This window comes from Ascaphus truei, chromosome 9, assembly GCF_040206685.1.
Source record: "Ascaphus truei isolate aAscTru1 chromosome 9, aAscTru1.hap1, whole genome shotgun sequence".
Classification (NCBI taxonomy): Eukaryota; Metazoa; Chordata; class Amphibia; order Anura; family Ascaphidae; genus Ascaphus; species Ascaphus truei.
Genome location: NC_134491.1, coordinates 59,850,939 through 59,872,097, shown reverse-complemented (window position 1 = coordinate 59,872,097; position 21,159 = coordinate 59,850,939). Strand labels below are relative to the sequence as shown.

Genomic DNA, 21,159 nt, shown 5'->3' with positions numbered 1-21,159 from the left:
CTTCAGAACGACTTCCATCCCAGTCGGTAAAGGCGTGCTATGAATGGGAGGAAAGACGTGCTCCAGCTTAGAACCCTTTTGTGGTTCTGGGTCTCAAAGATTAGACTCTGGAATGAAACACCAAGCAAATCAAATCTAAGAAGCAGCTACCTTTCATTTTTGGTACATTGGAGAACACTCTGATTACAATTGTATAAACCACTATGAATAAAAAGCACCAAAGATAAGGCAAAATATTCTCTTAAAGTATCTGGAACAGCCAGCAGAGGTGATATACAATATACACAGTTTTTTGTTTGTTTTGTTTTCAATCAGACAATGAAAAAACACGTAGATATTTCTGAAATATAACTCATTTTGAGTTTTGAAAATATTTATAAAAACTGTTGCATTCAAGATAGATGGGGAGCGAAAGAAAGAAAGGCACTGCCGATTTTAAATATGACTTCACAGCCTTCTGCACGCAACTGGGTCACACTTGTTACCTTTATAAATAAATCACCTTTTTTTTATTTTGTTCGGTTCAAGACCTGCAGTCAATACAGGAGAGGTGGGGAACAACTTCTGCAAAGCATCAGAAGTTAGGAGATACGGGTGTTCATTTTGCAGTTTAACACTGACCAGATTGAAACACAAATACATCTACAAAATGACCAATAATAAGGTTTGTTTTGTTTTTTTTAGTGTTTTTTTTTTTTTTAATGAACTATATGGTAGTTATTATGAGAAGTTATTTTTATGGGTACCAGCCATAGAAAAGTATTATCTAACATACACAAAAATAATATATTTATGATCAGAATACCTCTGGTATTATAAGCAGAGAAGGAATAAATAGAAATTCTAACCGTGAATACTATTCCACACTTTCCTTGTGTGGGATGTTGGGGGGGGGGGGGGGGGGGGGGTGCCGGGATCCCCACAAGCTCCTGAAGCCGCTGCATATTTTACATACTTTCTTGTGGCACCGCTCTAATCAAAATGTGCCTTTTGTCAACTAGAAACTTCTAAACCGGAGAAGATTTTTCTTTTCCCATCTGTAACTCCTTAACCCCTTAACCCCTGTGTCCAACTTCAAGTCTCTCTTCCTGTCTCTTGCACTGTGATCCTATACAGCAGGCGTGGCCAACTCCAGTCCCCAAGGGGCCTCCAACAGGTCAGGTTTTAGCAGTATTCAACTGAGCCACTGATTGAGCCACCTGTGCTGAAGCAGGGAAATCCATAACACCTGACTTGTTGATGGCCTTTGAGGACTGCAGTTGGTCACCCCTGCTAAATACGTACGCAACTCAAAAAGATGGAAGGGGTCTATTATTTAAAGTGAGATACTCATTATTAATCACTAGTCATTCACGACCAATAATGTCTATATCTGACTTAAGTGAACAGATCCCTAAATAAACCCCACTAGTGGAACAGGAGCTATCAACGCCCTAGCATAGCATAGATGGGGAGGGGAGTTTTATATATATATATATATATATATATATATATATATATATATATATATATATATATATATATATATATATATATATTATATATATATATATATATATATATATATATATATAAAACAAATAAAAATTGCGGGAGCTTTTTAAAGATATGTGCCTTTGCAGCTTAAAATAGCTCTTTTCTGCCAGAGTTTAAAATGTTGCAAATCTATTGCAGCACAGTGTCTACCCCATATTGCAGCGGAGTGCTGCTTAGCCCTGCTAAGCGCTAAACGCGCCGTAGTCTTTAAATAACTCCTCCTGCGTGCTCCCCATAATATGGTAACTTGGGCCTTGTAGCCTCCTATGGCAACTGAGGGGTTAACTTGACTTCCTTCCAATACAACTACGTTGTGAGGTCTGCCAAGCACAAGAAAACGCCATAAAAAAATATATGTATACTTTTATATCAACAGAAAAAAACTGCATCACCCAGTTTACCTTCTGCTGCTCCTCCTATCTCTTTAACACACACAGTGACTCTTTGAAAATAGAATTTACATGAGTGCATCATCTGGAGTAGGGGTGCGCAAAGTTTATTGGCTGGCCCCCGTGTCTCGGTCCCTGCGCTCACACCCCTTCTGAGTGACCCGGCGTCAAATGACACGTGACCCCGCAGCATCATTTGACGCACGTTGTCATGGCGCAGAGAGTTGAAGGCCTGGTAAGTACAGGTTGCAGAGGCCTCGTGCGGTCCCCTGGCATTTAATTTAAATGCCTCGGGGGAGAGCGCGGGGCCTCAGCAACCACCACACCCCCCCCAGTTTGCGCACCGCTGATCTGGAGCAATGGCGGGCACCGCATGCGGCCCTCAGGGGGGCTTCAAACTGCAGCCCTCAACCTCTGTACACCCCTGGCAGACCACACTCCGCCGTGCAGAGGGAGCAGGGACGTGCAGCCATGGTTCGTCGCTCCTTTCCGCTCGCTCAGCTGTTTAGTGACAGTGCTCAGATAAATACTGTACTGCCCACCCCTCTTCTGTGCTAACCACTGGTTCCCTGTGTAAGAACACGGGCAGGACAGTACTCACTGTGCACCAGCATTAAGCAGCTGACCGGAGCAAGGAGGAGCTCCTACCCACATCCCTTCTGCATGTCCATTATATACTGTATAGGCCCTGCAGTCCTCAAGGGCCACCAGCAGGTCAGGTTTTCAGGATATCCCTGCTTCAGCACAGGTGGCTCAATTAACGGCTGAGCCACTGTGCTGAAGCAGCGATATCCTGAAAACCTGACCTGTTGGTGGGCCCTTGAGGAGTTGGCCACCCCTGATATATGGGATTCAAGAGCCGCACACATAGCCTTCCACGGATCTAGAACGTTATAAGCCTCTACACAGGGACCTTGCGGGGAATCCCACCAGATCAGAATGTCATTTGCCCACACGGAGGTAGCAGAAAAGGTTCGAATGGATGATGCAGCAATTGTTAACCCCTTTGGTGCTGGGGAGTGTTGCAATTCCCCTCCAGCACTAAAATGATTTAAAAAAAACATAAAAAAATACATTACTGATCCTCTTGTATTCTTTCATTTAGATAACTTCCCGCTTCCTTTCTCTGACATCCTTTTAACGTCTAAAAGCACGTTTAGAAGATTATAGAGCTGATCGCCACGTCTCATTCTCTTCAAGGTCATCTAGGCTGCTACAATATGCAAACCGGCTGCTATTACAAAAAAACCACGGGGGGGAAAAATGGCTACAACATTAAGATAAGGAGGGCTTACCTGAAATCTTTATGTACCCTTAATATTTGCTTTTATGTAAACATAAGTGATATTTTTATTAGGGCGTGGAGGAGGGTGGGGGGGGGGGGGGAAGGTTACCCTTATTCCACACCCAAATGGCACAAAAAATACCCTACATTTTAAGTGACACAAGCAACACAAAGCAAAATGTGAGTTATCCCCTCTTTTTTTGGTCACCCGTGCTGCAACCCCGCCAGCACTTGAGGGGTTAAGAAGCTTCCCACTGCAATTTCTTGCCCAACATGACTATTTCCACCACCCCCCCTCCCCCATCCCGTAACGTTTCCTGGTCAGAATATTTGCTTTTCATTCAGGAAACGGTTTCCATCTCAAAGCTTCTGAATAAAAATAACAAGTAATCGTCGTTTTGTGTGTGCGATCCGTTTGCAAGCACAGCTTCTGCTCTCACAATCTGCGTTGGGCTTTTTTTTTTTCGTCGTTGTGGTTTTTTTTTAAGTCTTTTTTTTCTTCTTTTTTTTAAATAAACAAATAAAAAGGCAAATTTGTGTTCGGCGTATCCGGGGAGCGTCACGGATTCCTGACACTGGACCTGCAGCTGTCTGTGTCACGCCCAGCGCTGCCACAAAGTACCTTCAGCTTTTAGATTGTAGACGTTCTGTCGACCCCGTCTGTAGAAGTAGAGAGAGAAATCTGTAACATTTACCATCGCAAAGAGATGGCGCACGCAAAAGCTTGGGGGCTATAGTGCTGGTCTTTGGCATGGGAGCTTTATGAGGCTTTGGCATAAATAAAAGCATATCTGTGCACCAACTGTATCATTCCACTATTTGTTCTTGTGAAGTAATAGTAACATTTTCCGTTATACGGTGCGCAATCTTTTTGCAGCGAAACGCTTAATCTACAATACACTAAAGTCACAACACAGTGAGGGGCGCAGCCATACAGGCAAGAAGGCTTACATATATACCCTGTTCATTTATGTAACTGTATTTGTAACCATGTATTATTTGTCCTAACTCTGTGCCCAGGACATACTTGAAAACGAGAGGTAACTCTCAATGTATTACTTCCTGGTAAAATATTTTATAAATAAATAAATAAATATGCAGTATATGACCGCATATAACTATGTGGAGCTGAAGCAGTGACGTAGGTAGAAATGCCTGGCCCCCGGGCAAAAAAAAAAAATTCAGGGCCCCATTAATATTAATACTGACGGCAATTTTTTTCTCCCTTCCCCATCCTCTCCATGATCCTCTCTCTCATCTCTCCCCATCCCTTCTCCTCCTCATCATCATCCCTCATCATCTCTCCCCCTTCTCATCATCTCTCCCGCTCCCAATCCATAATAAAACATACACCCCCACTCCCAATACATAATAAAAAAAATACACCCCCTCCCAATACAAAATAAAAATACACCCCCTCCCCAATACAAAATAAAAAAATACACCCCCTCCCCAATCTTATACTATATTAGTGAAAGCACTGTATGCCTGCCTGCCTGCATGCATGCATGCCTGCCTGCCTGCCTGCCTGGATGTCCGGTGTCCCTAGGGGAAATCTCATTGGTCCCTTGGGCCGCCCCCGCACACTTCTCATTGGCCTGAGGCGGAGTGACGGGCCAAAGGGGCGGACACACACACACACACACTCCTCAACGCGCACACACACACACACACTCCTCAACGCACACACACACTCCTCAACACACACACACACACACACTCCTCAACACACACACACTCACACACAAGGAGCTCAAGAGTGGAATTGGTCTTATTTCTTAGAGAAACAACTGGCTGCATTGAATTATTACACTTTTCTTTTTTCTATGTACAACTGCCCTACATTTCTACAAGAACATCACTTCAAGGGAATCCCTTTAAGGGGATGCAGCAGCTAGAAGGTAGACACACACACACACACACACACACACACACACACACACACACACACACACACACACACACACACACACACACACACACACACACACACACACACACACACACACCCTCCTCAACACACACACACTCCACCCTCCTCAACACACACACACTCCACCCTCCTAACGGCTGCCCGACCTTGACCCCCCCGGCTGGCCCGCAACAACGGAACCCCCCTATAACCACTCCGCGGGACCTCAACATCACCCTCTCTCCCGGTGCTCCCTCTCTCCCCCGGTGCTCCCCCCCCCCCCCCCGCAGAGCACGCTCTCACCTTCAGGCCTAGAGGCCGCGCCCCCAGCTCCCCATCCCCGCGCGCGCTTGTCCGGCTCTCTCAGGCCTAGCTGTCTCTGTCGGGAGCTGCACGGGCCGCGGTCCATACACCCCCCTCACCTGAGCGTCTCAGCTCCGCCTCGCCGGGGGGAACGGAGACCGCCGAGGAACCCGAGGAGGAGGAGGAGGAGCGCGGCCCGGTGCGAGGTAAGTAACCGCAGGGAAGGGATCTTTCACCCCCGGCACGGCCCTTCACCCCCCCCCCGGCCCTTCACCCCCCCCCCCCGGCCCTTCACCCGGCCCGGTCCTTCACCCGGCCCGGTCCTTCACCCGGCCCGGTCCTTCACCCCCCCCCCCCCCGGCCTGGCGCTTCACCCGGACCAGCGCTTCACCCCCCCCGGCCTGGCCCTTCACCTGACCCGGCCCGGCCCTTCACCCCCCCCCTGGCCAGGCCCTTCACCCCCCCCCCTGGCCAGGCCCTTCACACCCCCCCCTGCCATGGCCTTCACCCCCCCCCCCTGGCCATGCCCTTCACCCCCCCCCCTGGCCATGCCCTTCACCCCCCCCCCTGGCCATGCCCTTCACCCCCCCCCCGGCCATGCCCTTCACCCCCCCCCTTCACCCCCCCCCCCCCTGGCCATGCCCTTCACCCCCCCCCCCTGGCCATGCCCTTCACCCCCCCCCCGCCCGGCCATGCCCTTCATCCCCCACCCCCCACCCATGCCCTTCACCCCCCCCCGGCCATGCCCCTTCACCCCCCCCCCCCCGGCCATGCCCTTTACCCCCCCCCCCGGCCATGCCCTTCACTTCCCCCCCCCCCGGCCATGCCCTTCACCCCCCCCGGCCATGCCCTTCACCCCCCCCCCCCGGCCATGCCCTTCACCCCCCCCCCGGCCATGCCCTTCACCCCCCCCCATGCCCTTCACCCCCCCCCCCCGGCCATGCCCTTCACCCCCCCCCCCGGGCATGCCCTTCACCCCCCCCCCGGGCATGCCCTTCACCCCCCCCCGGCCATGCCCTTCACCCCCCCCCCCCCCCGGCCATGCCTTCACCCCCCCCCCCGGCCATGCCCTTCACCCCCCCCCCCCCAGCCATGCCCTTCACCCCTCCCCCCAGCCATGCCCTTCACCCCCCCCCTCCCCAGCCATGCCCTTCACCCCCCCCCAGCCATGCCCTTCACCCCCCCCCCAGCCATGCCCTTCACCCCCCCCCCAGCCATGCCCTTCACCCCCCCCCCCCAGCCATGCCCTTCACACCCCCCCCTGGCCATGCCCTTCACCCCCCCCCTGGCCATGCCCTTCACCCCCCCCCCGGCCATGCCCTTCACCCCCCACCCCCCTCAGGCATGCCCTTCCCCCCCGGCAGTGCCCTTCACCCCCTTCGGCCCCCTCGGCTCCGCCTCACCTCTCCCACCCCCCCTCACAGCAAAGCCCAGCCTACCCGGCGCCGCCTGCAACGCTCCTCGGCACCGCTGCCTCACCTCGAGGCGGAGGCCAGCGGGGGGGGGCTCCCGCCAGCCTTGCAGGAGGGACCCTCCACATGCCCCGTGCTGCTCACCCCCCCTCCACATGCCCCGTGCTGCTCACCCCCCCCCCACATGCCCCGTGTTGCTCACCCCCCCCCACATGCCCCGTGCTGCTCACACCACCCCACATGCCCCGTGCTGCTCTCCCCCCCTCCACATGCCCCGTGCTGCTCTCCCCCCCTCCACATGCCCCGTGCTGCTCTCCCCCCCTCCACATGCCCCGTGCTGCTCTCCCCCCTCCACATGCCCCGTGCTGCTCTCCCCCCTCCCCCCTCCACATGCCCCGTGCTGCTCTCCCCCCTCCCCCCTCCACATGCCCCGTGCTGCTCTCCCCCCTCCCCCCTCCACATGCCCCGTGCTGCTCTCCCCCCTCCCCATGCCCCGTGCTGCTCTCCCCCCTCCCCCCTCCACATGCCCCGTGCTGCTCTCCCCCCTCCCCCCTCCACATGCCCCGTGCTGCTCTCCCCCCTCCCCCCTCCACATGCCCCGTGCTGCTCTCCCCCCTCCACATGCCCCGTGCTGCTCTCCCCCCTCCCCCCTCCACATGCCCCGTGCTGCTCTCCCCCCCTCCACATGCCCCGTGCTGCTCTCCCCCCCTCCACATGCCCCGTGCTGCTCTCCCCCCTCCACATGCCCGTGCTGCTCTCCCCCCCTCCACATGCCCCATGCTGCTCTCCCCCCCTCCACATGCCCCATGCTGCTCTCCCCCCCTCCACATGCCCCGTGCTGCTCTCCCCCCCTCCACATGCCCCGTGCTGCTCTCCCCCCCTCCACATGCCCCGTGCTGCTCCCCCCCCTCCACATGCCCCGTGCTGCTCTCCCCCCCTCCACATGCCCCGTGCTGCTCTCCCCCCCTCCACATGCCCCGTGCTGCTCTCCCCCCCTCCACATGCCCCGTGCTGCTCTCCCCCCCCTCCACATTCCCCGTGCTGCTCTCCCTGCAGCTTCCCCCCCCCCCTCCACATGCCCTCTGTCCGGCTCCCGTCCGATCCCTGCCCCTCCGTACCAGATGACTGCAGGGTCCGTCTCCCGGCCTGCACGAGGAAGATGCTGCCGACTGTAAGGTAATCACCTCCCCCCCCCACACATTCCTTCATCTCCAGCCTGATCCCTCCGTACACACACACACACACACACACTATATATATCTCTATACATAAGACACACACACACATGTAGACACACACACATGTAGACACACACACACACATGTAGACACACACACACACAGATGTAGACACACACACATGTAGACACACACACATGTAGACACACACACACAGATGTAGACACACACATGTAGGCACACACACACAAACACACACGTACACAGACACACACGTACACACACACACACACACACCTATACAGACACACGTATACACACAGCAGACACACGTATACACACAGCAGACACACGTATACACACAGCAGACACACGTATACACACAGCAGACACACGTATACACACAGCAGACACACGTATACACAGCAGACACACGTATACACACAGCAGACACACGTATACACACAGCAGACACACGTATACACACAGACACACGTATACACATGTATACACACACACGTATATACACACACGTATACACACACACACACGTAGGCACACGTATACACACACACACACGTAGGCACACGTATACACACACACACGTAGACACACGTATACACACACACACACACGTACACACACGTATACACGCAGACACACACACGTATACACGCAGACACACGTATACACGCAGGCACACGTATACACGCAGGCGCACGTATACACGCAGGCGCACGTACATAGACACGCACACACACGTAGACACGCACACGCACGTAGACACGCACACGCACGTAGACACGCACACGCACGTAGACACGCAAACGCACGGAGACACGCACACGCACGGAGACACGCACGTGCAAACGCACGCAGACACACACACGCACGTAGACACGCACACGCACGTAGACACGCACACGCACGTAGACACGCACACGCACACGCACGTAGACACGCATGTAGACACGCACGTAGACACGCACACGCACAGAGACACGCACACGCACGCGCACGGAGACACGCACGCGCACGGAGACACGCGCACGCACGTAGACACGTAGACACGTACACACACACGCACACACGTACACACGTACACACACACACATGTACACGTACACACACACATGGAGTCATACACACACACATGGAGTCATACACACACACATGGAGTCATACACACACACATGGAGTCACACACACACACATGGAGTCACACACACACACATGGAGTCATACACACACACATGTAGACATACACACACACACGTAGACATACACACACACACGTAGACATACACACACACACATATACACACACACACACACACACACACGTATACACACACACACACACACGTATACACACACACACACACACACACACACATATACATACACATCATGTATACACACACATGTATACACACACACATACGTATACACACACACATGTATACACACACACATGTATACACACACACACATGTATACACACACACAAATGTATACACACACACAAATGTACACACACACGTACACACACACACACACACGTACACACTTATACACACACATACAATGTATACACACACACACACAAACATGTATACACACATGTATACACACACACACACGTGTATACACACACACACACTATCCCCAGCACCACCACATCAGCACACCGGTATCCCATGCCCCCCCAGCACACTGCCATTCTCGGCTCCCCACCATTCCCAGCCCCCATCAACACCATCAGCACCCACACATTGGCACCTTCGCACCTCCCCCATCGGCACACCCACATCCGCACCCCTACATCAGCAACAAACCCTCCCAAATCAGCACACCGATACAATCACCATCAGTACAGCCACAGCAGCAGTACCACCGCACACCGCCATGGGCCGCGTGGACCACTCCCCACCCAAATGCCACCCCCACACCACAAACATCCCGGGCAACGCCGGGGCTCTCAGCTAGTACATAATAAAAAAAATACACCCCCTCCCCAATACAAAATTAAAAAATACACCCCCTCCCCAATACATAATAAAAAAAATACACCCCCTCCCCAATACAAAATAAAAAATACACCCCCTCCCCAATACAAAATAAAAAATACACCCCCCTCCCCAATACATAATAAAATAATACACCCCCTCCCCAATACAAAATAAAAAATACACCCCCTCCCCAATACAAAATTAAAAAATACACCCCCTCCCCAATACATAATAAAAAAAATACACCCCCTCCCCAATACAAAATAAAAAAAATACACCCCCTCCCCAATACAAAATAAAAAAAATACACCCCCCTCCCCAATACAAAATAAAAAAAATACACCCCCCTCCCCAATACATAATAAAAATACACTCCCCCTCCCCAATACATAATAAAAATACACTCCCCCTCCCCAATACATAATAAAAATACACTCCCCCTCCACAACACATAATAAATCTCCCCCTCCCCAACACATAATAAATCCTCCCCTCCCCAACACATAATAAATCCCCCCCCGTCACGCGCCAGCGTGGGACAGAGTGTGAGGGAGAGAAACCTGCAGCAAGGGAGAGCTGGGGCCTGGCGGCAACTTCTTTGTGCGGCCGCCAGCAACCATCCCCATCCCGATCTGTACACCCGTCGGCCCCAGCACACCAGGGGGAGAGCAGGCTGCCCGGGCTATAGCTACGCCCCTGAGCTGAATCCCATTCATTTCAGCTCCGGAGGTACATACTCACGTAATGGGTGTCGGTTACCTCTCCAGGGTTCACTATATGGCTGCTTTTAAAAGCTCCTGGGCCCAGCAGGCCAATAGGAAGCTGTGATGTCATCCGGTATGGCTTCCTATTGGCCCATGTGACCAGGGGCTTTAAACTGCAGACAACTTCAGAAAACTGCAGGTAAGTATCTTTGGAAGTAATGGGTCCCCAGAGCTGAAATTAATGTGGTTCTCTGTAACTCCCTTACCTGTTCTCTGCCGGGTCTTCGCCATAGTAACTCAGCGGGGTCATGTTTGCGTAATGCGCGTCAAATTACGCAGCGGGGTCACGTGACGTCACATGACCTGCAGCGTCATTTGACGCCGAGTCCTTGGAGAGGGGGGGGGGGGGGCGCGAACGCTGCGGCTGCCGGGCAAAGGGGCACAGCTGAAGAAGTTTGCGCACCCCTGGTCTAGAGCACAGAAGGAGTGTGCGCTAGCAAGACACCAGGAACCACACCTCTATTGCAGGGCACAGTGAGCCCTGGAACCCGCCAGAGGGTGGCCCCTCAACGGACACCAACCCAGACCCAGAGACTAACATTCCCTGTGAGAGAATAGCAATCTTTGGACGCCGCAAAATAAAGAAAGGGGTTTAAGCCGTAATGGCCCAGATTTCCCAGCTGGAGTTAATCCATAAAGCACCTCACAGCGCATTCTAGTTTAATAAATAGGATATTGTAGAAGGAAAGGAGCACAGCATCCGCATCAGTGGATCAAAAATAGACCGGGCAACTCCAGATGTAGTAACATTGTGTTTATTGCACAATCAGCTTAGCAATGAAGGTGTAGGAAACACACCAACATGTTTCATCCAACAGGACTTTACCAAATCACCAATAGTTTAATAAATATGTCCTAATATCTATATCCTGTCTTCTAGGTAAGGAGTGTGCAAACCTTTCCCCATGCGCACCCCTGCCTGCTCTCCTCGGCGCCTCGCCTGTGAGGTTCGAAAGCTTGTAACATATCAACTGCTTGTTGTATCAAAAGGTATCATACCACACACTCCTCTCCCTCCTTTGTTACTACAGCCCTATATTAGGAAGTGCACGATTCCTCGCACACCTTTTTTTTTATATAAAAAAATAAAAACTGATGTACCAATGCAAGAGAGAACAACGGTGCCAGTCCCACTGAGCAGGGGTAACAGTAACCCCCATTCCTTGCTGAACTGTGGGTCTAGTTACAGAAGGGCGTATGATGCATTGTACAGTGTTTCACACACATGGCAGATGTTGGGCGGATCTAAGGGGTACGGTAACAATATCCGCAGATGTTCCTGTGATGTTGCAGGAACGTTCTTGGTTGGCACTGAGGCAGTGGTATTTAAAACCAGCCGTTTAAAATAAAAAGCATTTATGTTCATGGGAAACAAGTAACATTTGTGGCCGGACCTTTCTAAGGAAGCCAATTCCTTTGATAAGTTACATAGTTACATAGTAGATGAGGTTGCAAAACGACATACTGTATGTCCATTAAGTTCAACCTACCCTAAATTTAGACGATAGATGCTTTGATGCCGAGGAAGGCAAGCAAAAAACCCCAGTGAAACATCATCCAATGATGTCTCATAAGAGGGGGGAATTAAATTCCTTCCGGACTCCAAATAATTGCAATCAGATTTCTCCCTGGCTCAACATCCTTCCCATGTTTACTTATTAGGTATATCTCCGTATACCTTTCCTTCCTAAAAAGATATCCAACTGTTTTTTTTTTTAAAGATATCTATTGTATCTGCCATCACAGTCTCCATGGGTAATGAATTCCACACTGTAACTGCCCTTAGTGTAAAGAACCCTTTCCTTTGTTGCTGGTAAAATCTCCTTTCCTCCAACCTTAAGGGATGACCCCAGTGTCAGATTTCCCATTAGGCCCACATTTTGGGGCGGCAATGTGCATTTACAGCACTCTCGGGCCCATCGAACCTAATGGGCTCCACTTCCACAGGCACAGTACCACAAGATTGGCATTAAGCGGATGTGGTGTCTATATTTAAATAAAGGGAGATACTGTAGATCACAACCGGGGAATTACACACCGGTAAGCCTGACATCAATAGTGGGGTAATTACTTGAAGGTTTAGTACGGGATAATATTCAGGAATACCCAATGGATAAGAAAATTATTAGTAATAGTCAGCATGGATTTATGAAGGATAGATCTTGCCAAACTAACCTTATTTGTTTATTTGATGAGGTAAGTATGGATTTAGAACAGGGTAATGCAGTTGATGTGGTCTACTTAGATTTTGTAAAGGCTTTTGATACGATTCCACACAAGAGGTTAGTGTACAAAATAGAACAAATTAGTTTCAGTAACAATATTTGCACCTGGGTAAAAAACTGGTTGTAGGACAGACAACAGAGAGTTGTCATAAATGGATCCTTTTCAGGTTAGGTTAAAGTTGCGAGTGGAGTACCTCAAGGATCGGTACTGGGACCCCTGCTTTTTAACTTGTTAATGACCTTGAGGTTGGCATAGAGAGCAAAGTCTCTATCTTTGCTGATGACACTAAATTGTGTAGGGTAGTAAAATCACTATCGGATGTAATTTCTCACCAGAAGGAATTGGCTAGACTGCAGAAATGTAATCCAAATGTATTCCTTGTATATTATTCCTCAGTTTATTAAAATCTGCCTTTCTAAAATGTAAAGTCTTTGTTGAACCCAAGTAATATGGTTTTTGATCATTTATTTCAAATGAGACCATGTTATGATCACTGTTTCCGAAATGTTTCCGGACTTGAATATTAGTTATTACTCCTACATTGATATTAACAAATTCAGTAATGCACATCCCCTTGTTGGTTCCTCAATAATTTGAGCCATGTAATTGTCTTATAACACCCCCAAAACCTTGTTTCCTTTTAGCTGTTATGCTAATCTCATTGCTCTAGTCCAGTGATTTCCAACCTTTTTTGTTTAGAGGAACCCTTGAAGTGTTTCGAAAAATCTCGGGGAACCCCTATCTGGTTAACACATATTAGGCTCATTTCACACCTCACGAGCCCCCACTATTTCCCACCCTCTACCATGTATTTCTATCCGCTCCATCTCACTCACTCTCCCCACTCCCGTCTCACATGTATTTCTCCCCTGCGTCTCATTCTTACTCCCTCTTTTCCTTACTCACTCCCTCCCTCCTCCCACTCGCCCCTACCTTCCGTCAATTACCCCACTCTCACTCAATCCCCCCCACAAAATACATACCAAAAAAAACCACCCCCCTAAATACATAGAACCCCACCCCGCATTACATAATAAAAATACCCCGCCCCCGCAAATACATGTTAAAAAGGCCCCCGCCAATACATAATAAAAAAACCACAGTCGCCCCAATACATTTCGCTCCCCCAGCACCCCTCATCCTCATATCTCCCCCAGCACCCCTCATCATCCTCATATCTCCCCCAGCACCCCTCATCTTCATCCTCTTATCTCCCCCAGAACCCATCATCATCATTATCCTCATATCTCATGCCCCAATACATTTTAAAAAGACCCCTGCAGCCACAAAACATTTTAAAAAGACTCCCATGGGTAAAATCACCATCCTCATATCTCCCCCAGCACCCCTCATCATCACAATCCTCATATATCCACCAGAACCCATCATCATCATATCTCCCCAGCACCCATCATCATCCTCATATCTCCCCCAGAACCCATCATCATCATCCTCATATCTCCCCAGCACACACCATCATCATCCTCATATCTCCCCCAGCACCCCTCATCGTCATCATCCTATCTTCCCCAGCACCCATCATCATCATCCTCATATCTCCCCCAGCACCCCTCATCGTCATCATCCTCATATCTCCCCCAGCACTCATCATCATCATCATTATCCTCATATCTCATGCCTCAATACATTTTAAAAAGACCCCCACAGGTAAAATCACCATCCTCGTATCTCCCCCAGCACCCCTCATCCTCATATCTCCCCCAGCACCCCTCATCATCCTCATATCTCCCTCAGCACCCATCATCATCATCATCCTCTTATCTCCCCCAGACCCCTCATCATCATCCTCATATACCCACCCCCCTGCATCTCCCATCACTCCCCCCTGCACCTCACATCACCCCCTCTGTATCTCCCATCTCCCTTCACCCCCTGTATCTCACTTTTCCCTCCCCCCCCCATATGCCTACCCCAGGCGGCAGCAGCGGCGGGCAGGAGGCAGCGGCGGGAGGCGGTGGGCAGGATGTGGGCAGGCAGGATGGCACACTCGCTCTAGATAGCAGCAGGCACCGGAAGTGCTGCTCTGCTAGACCAGCCTCTGGGATGAGGGGGAGAGCCGGGGGGAGGAGAGCCAGGAAAGCCGTTGCAGGCCGCACAGTGAGTGCGGGCGGCTAGGCGGAACACCTGGGATTGCTCCACGGGAATCCTGGTTGGGAGTCACTGCTCTAGTCTATATCCGAATAATTAAAATCACCCATTATGCAAACATGACCTAGTTTTGATGCCTTCTCCATTTGCAAAAGTATTTGGCTTCCTCAATCTCACAGATATTTGGTGGTTTATAGCACATTCCTATAAATATTTTCTTTATACTTTTACCGCCACTGATAATTTCTATCCACAAGGTCTGTACATTTTCATAATTCCCTTCATAAACATCTTCCCTTATAATAGGTTTTAATTCCGGTTTAACATATAAGCATACTCCACCTCTTCTTCTATTTGCTCGATCCCCTCGAAAAAGGGAATAACCCTCAAAATGAACTGCCCAGTCATGAGTTTCATCCCACCATGTTTCAGTAATGATATAATATCCCTTGTAGCTATTAATTCAAGCTCACCCATTTTATCTGTCAGGCTTCGTGTATTAGCAAGCACGCATTTAAGCTTTTTTTCCAGTCTGTACTATTGCTATCTTATCTGCTCCTGCCTTTCTGAGCCAATGTGATATACAGGCAGTCCTCTGTTATCCAACGGAATCCGTTCTGGGAGTAGCGCTGGATAGTGAAACCGTTGTAAAGTGAGTCCCATGTTAATCAGTGGCGGTGAGCGTTGGATAACGCATTCCGGTGTTGAAAAACGACTCATAGGGTTGCATTGTAAAGCGCTGGATATGCCATTCGTTGTAAAGGGAAACGTTGGATAACGAGGACTACCTGTATTCTTTAGACGTTTTCTTGTATTACCTGTAGTTAATATGGATGCCTCCCTACTTGTGAAATTCCCACTTCCCTCCATTCTCCCTCCATGACCCTTAACAATTTCCCCTTTCTTATCTATTCTGTCTAGTTCATTACCTCTTTCTTGTCCCTCCCCCTCCTTCCTAGTTTAAAATCTCCTCCAGCCATTTTTAACATCCCCCCCCCCCCCCTAGTACAGTTGCTTAGTTTTAAATAAGCAACAGCCTCGCATACCACAATCCACCCCAGTATTGTCTGTGGCAGTGGCACCGTGACAACCCCCCACTAAGCTTCACTTGTCTTTATTCTGATAGATTTCCACTCACTGTGGATCCCGGAGCACCCGTGGGCGACAGGTGCGAGTTCCCCTATTGCTTCATTACAATATTTAATATAATCCCCAGAATCTCTCCATACTGAGCGCGGTTTCCATTTGATGGACTTCCAGAACACAATAAAAATGACAAACGCAAATATACACATATATCTCAATCCATGGATTCAGATCAATCTATCTTGCAGACGTCCCACTGACCAGCCGGCTGCCTCGTCCCTAGGTATTTATAGCCATTCTATTTGTGAACGCCTTACCACCCAGAGCATGTTCTGTCATACTGAGACACAAGGATTCCAGTCTGTTATTGATATCCGGCTCTGTCACTGGTACCTGGAAATCTGAAAAGGAAAACAAAAATGGATTTATTTACTTTAGGAACAACAGGCCAATGAAAATAATCACAAGTATTACGCCCCATATATACAGTAAATAAGTTATGGTGGGTGTAAAAACAAAAAAAAGTGCAGCATACAGAAAATTCATATCGCTCGAGAGCACATTAACATGTCTCAGACGCTGCTTTTCACCATTATCTCCTAGCATACAATGCTTCCATTGCAGCCAGGGATTCTGGGTAATGACACTGGGCTCATTTGTATGCCATTTACCAGAATCCCTAGCATACAATGCTTCCATTGCAGCCAGGGATTCTGGGTAATGACACTGGGCTCATTTGTATGCCATTTACCAGAATCCCTAGCATACAATGCTTCCACTGCAGACAGGGATTCTGGGTAATGACACTGTGCTCATTTGTTTGTCAATTCCCAGAATCCCTTGCTGCAGTATGCCAGGAGATAATGGGGAAAAGCAGGGTAGCAGACCTGTCTGAGGCATGTTAATGTGCTCACTTCTAATTTGCCCCATATATACGAAGCAGTGCTAGTTCATAAAGCATCCTCCGACACGGGAAAACATCTTTAAGCCCGTTGAAGTGAGAGCATAGACCCTACAACGATTATTATTGGGGCGCTCCAACTGTGAAGAAATACTCTACGTTAGGGGGCAGGCGTCCTTCTTTAAGGAGTACGATCTGCAAACTGCTAGTCAGTATCATTGTATAGTGCTTCCAGTTTATCTCGTGGTGGCCTGGTACGATGCCAGACCTCCCATGTCAATAAGAACCAGAGTCCTGCGGGGCACTCAAAAAAATATATCAGTAGTCAAATAGACATGTTAAATTCCTTTTAATAGTGTGGACACAATGCACAACGTTTCGGGAGATACCTTCGTCAGGTGTAAAAACATACTAGTGACGTCACGTTGCTATGGATGCCGGTTGCCATGGAGATGCATCGTTGGAACGAAGGTAAGTAAACTAATTACAGAGGCCTCACGCGATCCCCGGCATTTATTTGAAATGGCTTCGTGGGAAACGCGGGGGCCTCTGTAACACCCGCGCCCCCCCCCCAGACAATCTAGCGCCCCCCACTTTGAGCACCGCTGCTTTAAATGACGGTTGTAGGACATTGCAGAATAAAAACTCAGGTGTAAAACTGTAGCTGAATATTTATTCACTTAAATAGGCCTTAAGGTTTAAACCTTTTAATAAATGTGGTGCTGGGTGACTTTTGGGGGGGAAATAAGAAATAAAATAACAAAATCAGGGAGCTTGTTAGACTGATACTGTTTTGATAACCCCCCCCCCCCAACAAAAATGCATAAATTCATATTACCATATAATAATTTGTAGCTCATTTTCAAGGGAAAACAAAGCAACGACAACACTTTGCAATGTAACTTGATTCCTCGGACTAGAATGCTACGAGATGCAATAAAACAGTCAACCTGCTGAATTTGAGGGACAACATCTCTCCACTGCTGTCGCTAGTTTTGTAATCTGACAAGCGTCGAAAAATATCCTGGTCAGGTGGCAAAATACTCTGTGATTGCATATTCTGGCTCCGTTACATAAATACTCGGACCGGTCATGCATCGTTTACAGAAGAACATCTCGTGCAGGGGGTGGCCAACTCCAGTCCTCAAGGGCCACCAACGGGTTTTAAAGATATATCTGCTTCAGCACAGGTGGCTCAATCAGTGGCTCAGTCTGAGCCACTGATTGAGCCACCTGTGCTGAAGCAGGGACTGATGGCGCCCCTGTGCTGATGCAGGGATATCCTTAAAACCCAAGCCGTTGGTGGCCCTTGAGGCCTGGAGTTGGCCACCCCTGCAATAGATACTATATCTAATGATGTATCAAACGATGTTATGCGCTGGTCCTGTAGGCTATGATTGGCTGCTCCTTACCTGGCTGTTGGAACATAAGCATGGTCTGCGGAGAGGTGTGGACAGGCAGCGAGCGTGTCCTCTGCACGGAGCTGTGAGTTCTGCTCGGCATGCTGTTACTTCCGCCAGGGTTTGCAAACCACAGATTCTACGCCGATCAAACAAATTAAAGTCAGGTTCATTCGGATTGGACATTTCATTGAAAGGCAGTAAATCCATTATTCATCGATTTCTCATCGTACTGAACTAGCTCAGTGTTTGTAAGCAGCACTGATGTTCAGTTTTGTTTATCATGGAATTATTCATATGCTTTATTCATGCGACACACACTCACAAACCTTCAGTTCAAAAACCGATCTGCGACGAGCACCTGGTCAAATCAGCTTATAATTTAAGGAGGCAATCCATGCGGCACTTTAATTTTAAAAAAATGAGTTCTCCCGTGATCGATCAGCAGAGATCCTGCTTCCCAGGGTTCACTAAATGGCTGCCTTTCGGTTCAATCAATCCTTCAATCAGTGTAACTCAGCAGCTACAAAGTATTCTTAGGCCGCGATTATGGTGGCAGTGACGGCGCGCACGTGTACACGCAGGGCTCTAGCAAAACACCTCTTCTCTATGAGGCTGCCCATAGAGCGCGCGACGGCCGGGTCACATGCTCGGTTCAGCCAATGAGGGTGAACCGCTCACGTGATGTCATGGCCACAACTTCCCCCACCCCTCCGTCGCCTCAGACCACCGTGCAGGTTTCACGCAAGCGATAAGCACGCGTGACATTATGTGCTCCGTCATGCACGCGGCTACTATAAACGCAGCCTTATATTACTAAGGTAACAGTATCTATTGTTACAGTTTGCAGCTGAAACAGCTGGAAACACTGGCAACAAATTATCACAAACAAAGGCAGGGGAACGACACATACCACGCAGCTGGGAATCTTACATTACAACGGTTTGCTGAGAAGAAAAAAGTTTCCTTATTTCATCCTCATCAAATGTATTATTGTGAAAGCCTGCAACGGGTTTCTGCTTAAAGTTACAGTTGTGATGTCAAAATGATTATCAGGGACGCTTAGGCCGCGCCTATAGTGCCGGCGACGCGTGACATCATCCATCGCCGCAAGCGAAAGTTGTATTTCGCTTTGCGGCGGCATCGCGGGCGACCAGGCTCCTGATTGGTTCAGGGGCTGTCACATGACGTGACAGCCCTTGAAAAATCAAAAAATTACGGCTACCAAAAATCACGTCGCCACGTTGCGCTTACTATAAGCGCACGCGGCGGCGGCGACAATGCATTTGTTTTCGGGCGACGTCGCATCGCCGGCACTATAAGCGCGGCCTTACAAGTCACAGCCACTTGTTCTCCAACTCAGTCCTGATCTTCCTATTCTCGCTCCGTTACCAGCAGCGAATTAGCCCTTAACCCGGGGCTGGGCAACTCCAGTCCTTAAGGGCCACCAACAGGTCAGGTTTTCAGGATATCCCTGCTTCAGCACAGGTGGCTCTATCAGTGGCTCAGTCAAAGATTGAACCACCTGTGCTGAAGCAGGGATAGCCTGAAAACCTGACCTGTTGGTTGCCCGTGAAGACTGGAGTTGCCCAGCCCTAGGTTAACCCCTAAACTGCTGCGCAATGGCTTCTTTCTGGCCCCAAAGGGATTATGGAAAGTTGTACGACTTTTACACATCTTGTCGTTTTATTTAGAGTCTTCTGGGGCTTAAATGTGAAGCGCATTATACATACTGCGTGGGAATAGCCATTACAAGTGGCCGAGTGCAGTGCCAATAGTCATTTCCAAGTGGCACTGCACCTGGCCGGTTCCTTCTCTCACTCCTAACTTTCCGTGTTCCTTTTTAGTACCTCTCTGCAGAGACCAGGGAAAACAGGAAATGCCTGCAGTCTGTTCTCACTGCTTCAGTTTTTTTTTTTTCCCCCTTCTTTAAAAGGATCCAGACTTGAGGAAAAAATAGAACTCAGCTCTGTAGTACAGTGTATGAGAATGCCAAATGGAGATCTCCACTATCAACATGGATAATCCTTTTCTGCCGTCTACACCATCCCCAACCGCCTCTATGCTAAACACAAGTATTATTATTATCAGCTGGCTGCAAAAGGTGTCCATGGCCAATCTCTGCGAATGCCAGCCCTTCCGTTAACAATAGGAGAGGGCTATTGCATTGTTGTACAGGCATACCCCGCATTAACGTACACAATGGAACCGGAGCATGTATGTAAAGCGAAAATGTACTTAAAGTGAAGCACTACCTTTTTCTCACTTATTGATGCACGTACTGTACTGCAATCGTCATATACGTGCATACCTGGTGTAAATAACACATGTGTAACAGGCTCTATAGTCTTTCCGCTTGCGCATAGCTTCGGTACAGGTAGGGAGCTGGTATTGCTGTTCAGGACGTGCTGACAGGCGCATGCGTGAGCTGCCATTTGCCTATTGGGCGATATGTACTTACTCGCGAGTGTACTTAAAGTGAGTGTCCTTAAACCGGGGTATGCCTGTACACTGTTCTACACAGCACTTTGTAATAAACATGCAATGTGAATTAAGAGGAATCGTAACACAATACCAGGATAAGAATGCTACACAACAAGAGAAGTATGAATGCATGATCATTTCTTAGACCTTTTAGCATTGCAT

General features: G+C 49.4%; 1 protein-coding gene across 3 annotated transcripts in view; it reads right to left on the bottom strand.

Annotated features, from left to right (window-relative positions):
• Positions 1 to 1,563: 1,563 nt before the first annotated feature.
• SAMD4A (sterile alpha motif domain containing 4A) overlaps positions 1,564 to 21,159 on the bottom strand; it is a 147,496-nt gene continuing 127,900 nt past the window's right edge. For all 3 annotated transcript variants that reach the window (XM_075615144.1, XM_075615143.1, XM_075615145.1), the window contains 3 exons: positions 18,526 to 18,652; positions 16,530 to 16,613; positions 1,564 to 3,870 (listed from right to left, as the gene is read on the bottom strand). In XM_075615144.1, coding sequence (XP_075471259.1) covers positions 3,842 to 3,870; positions 16,530 to 16,613; positions 18,526 to 18,652 — 240 coding nt within the window. In that variant the 3' untranslated portion in view covers positions 1,564 to 3,841. The remainder of the gene's footprint in view (positions 3,871 to 16,529; positions 16,614 to 18,525; positions 18,653 to 21,159) is intronic.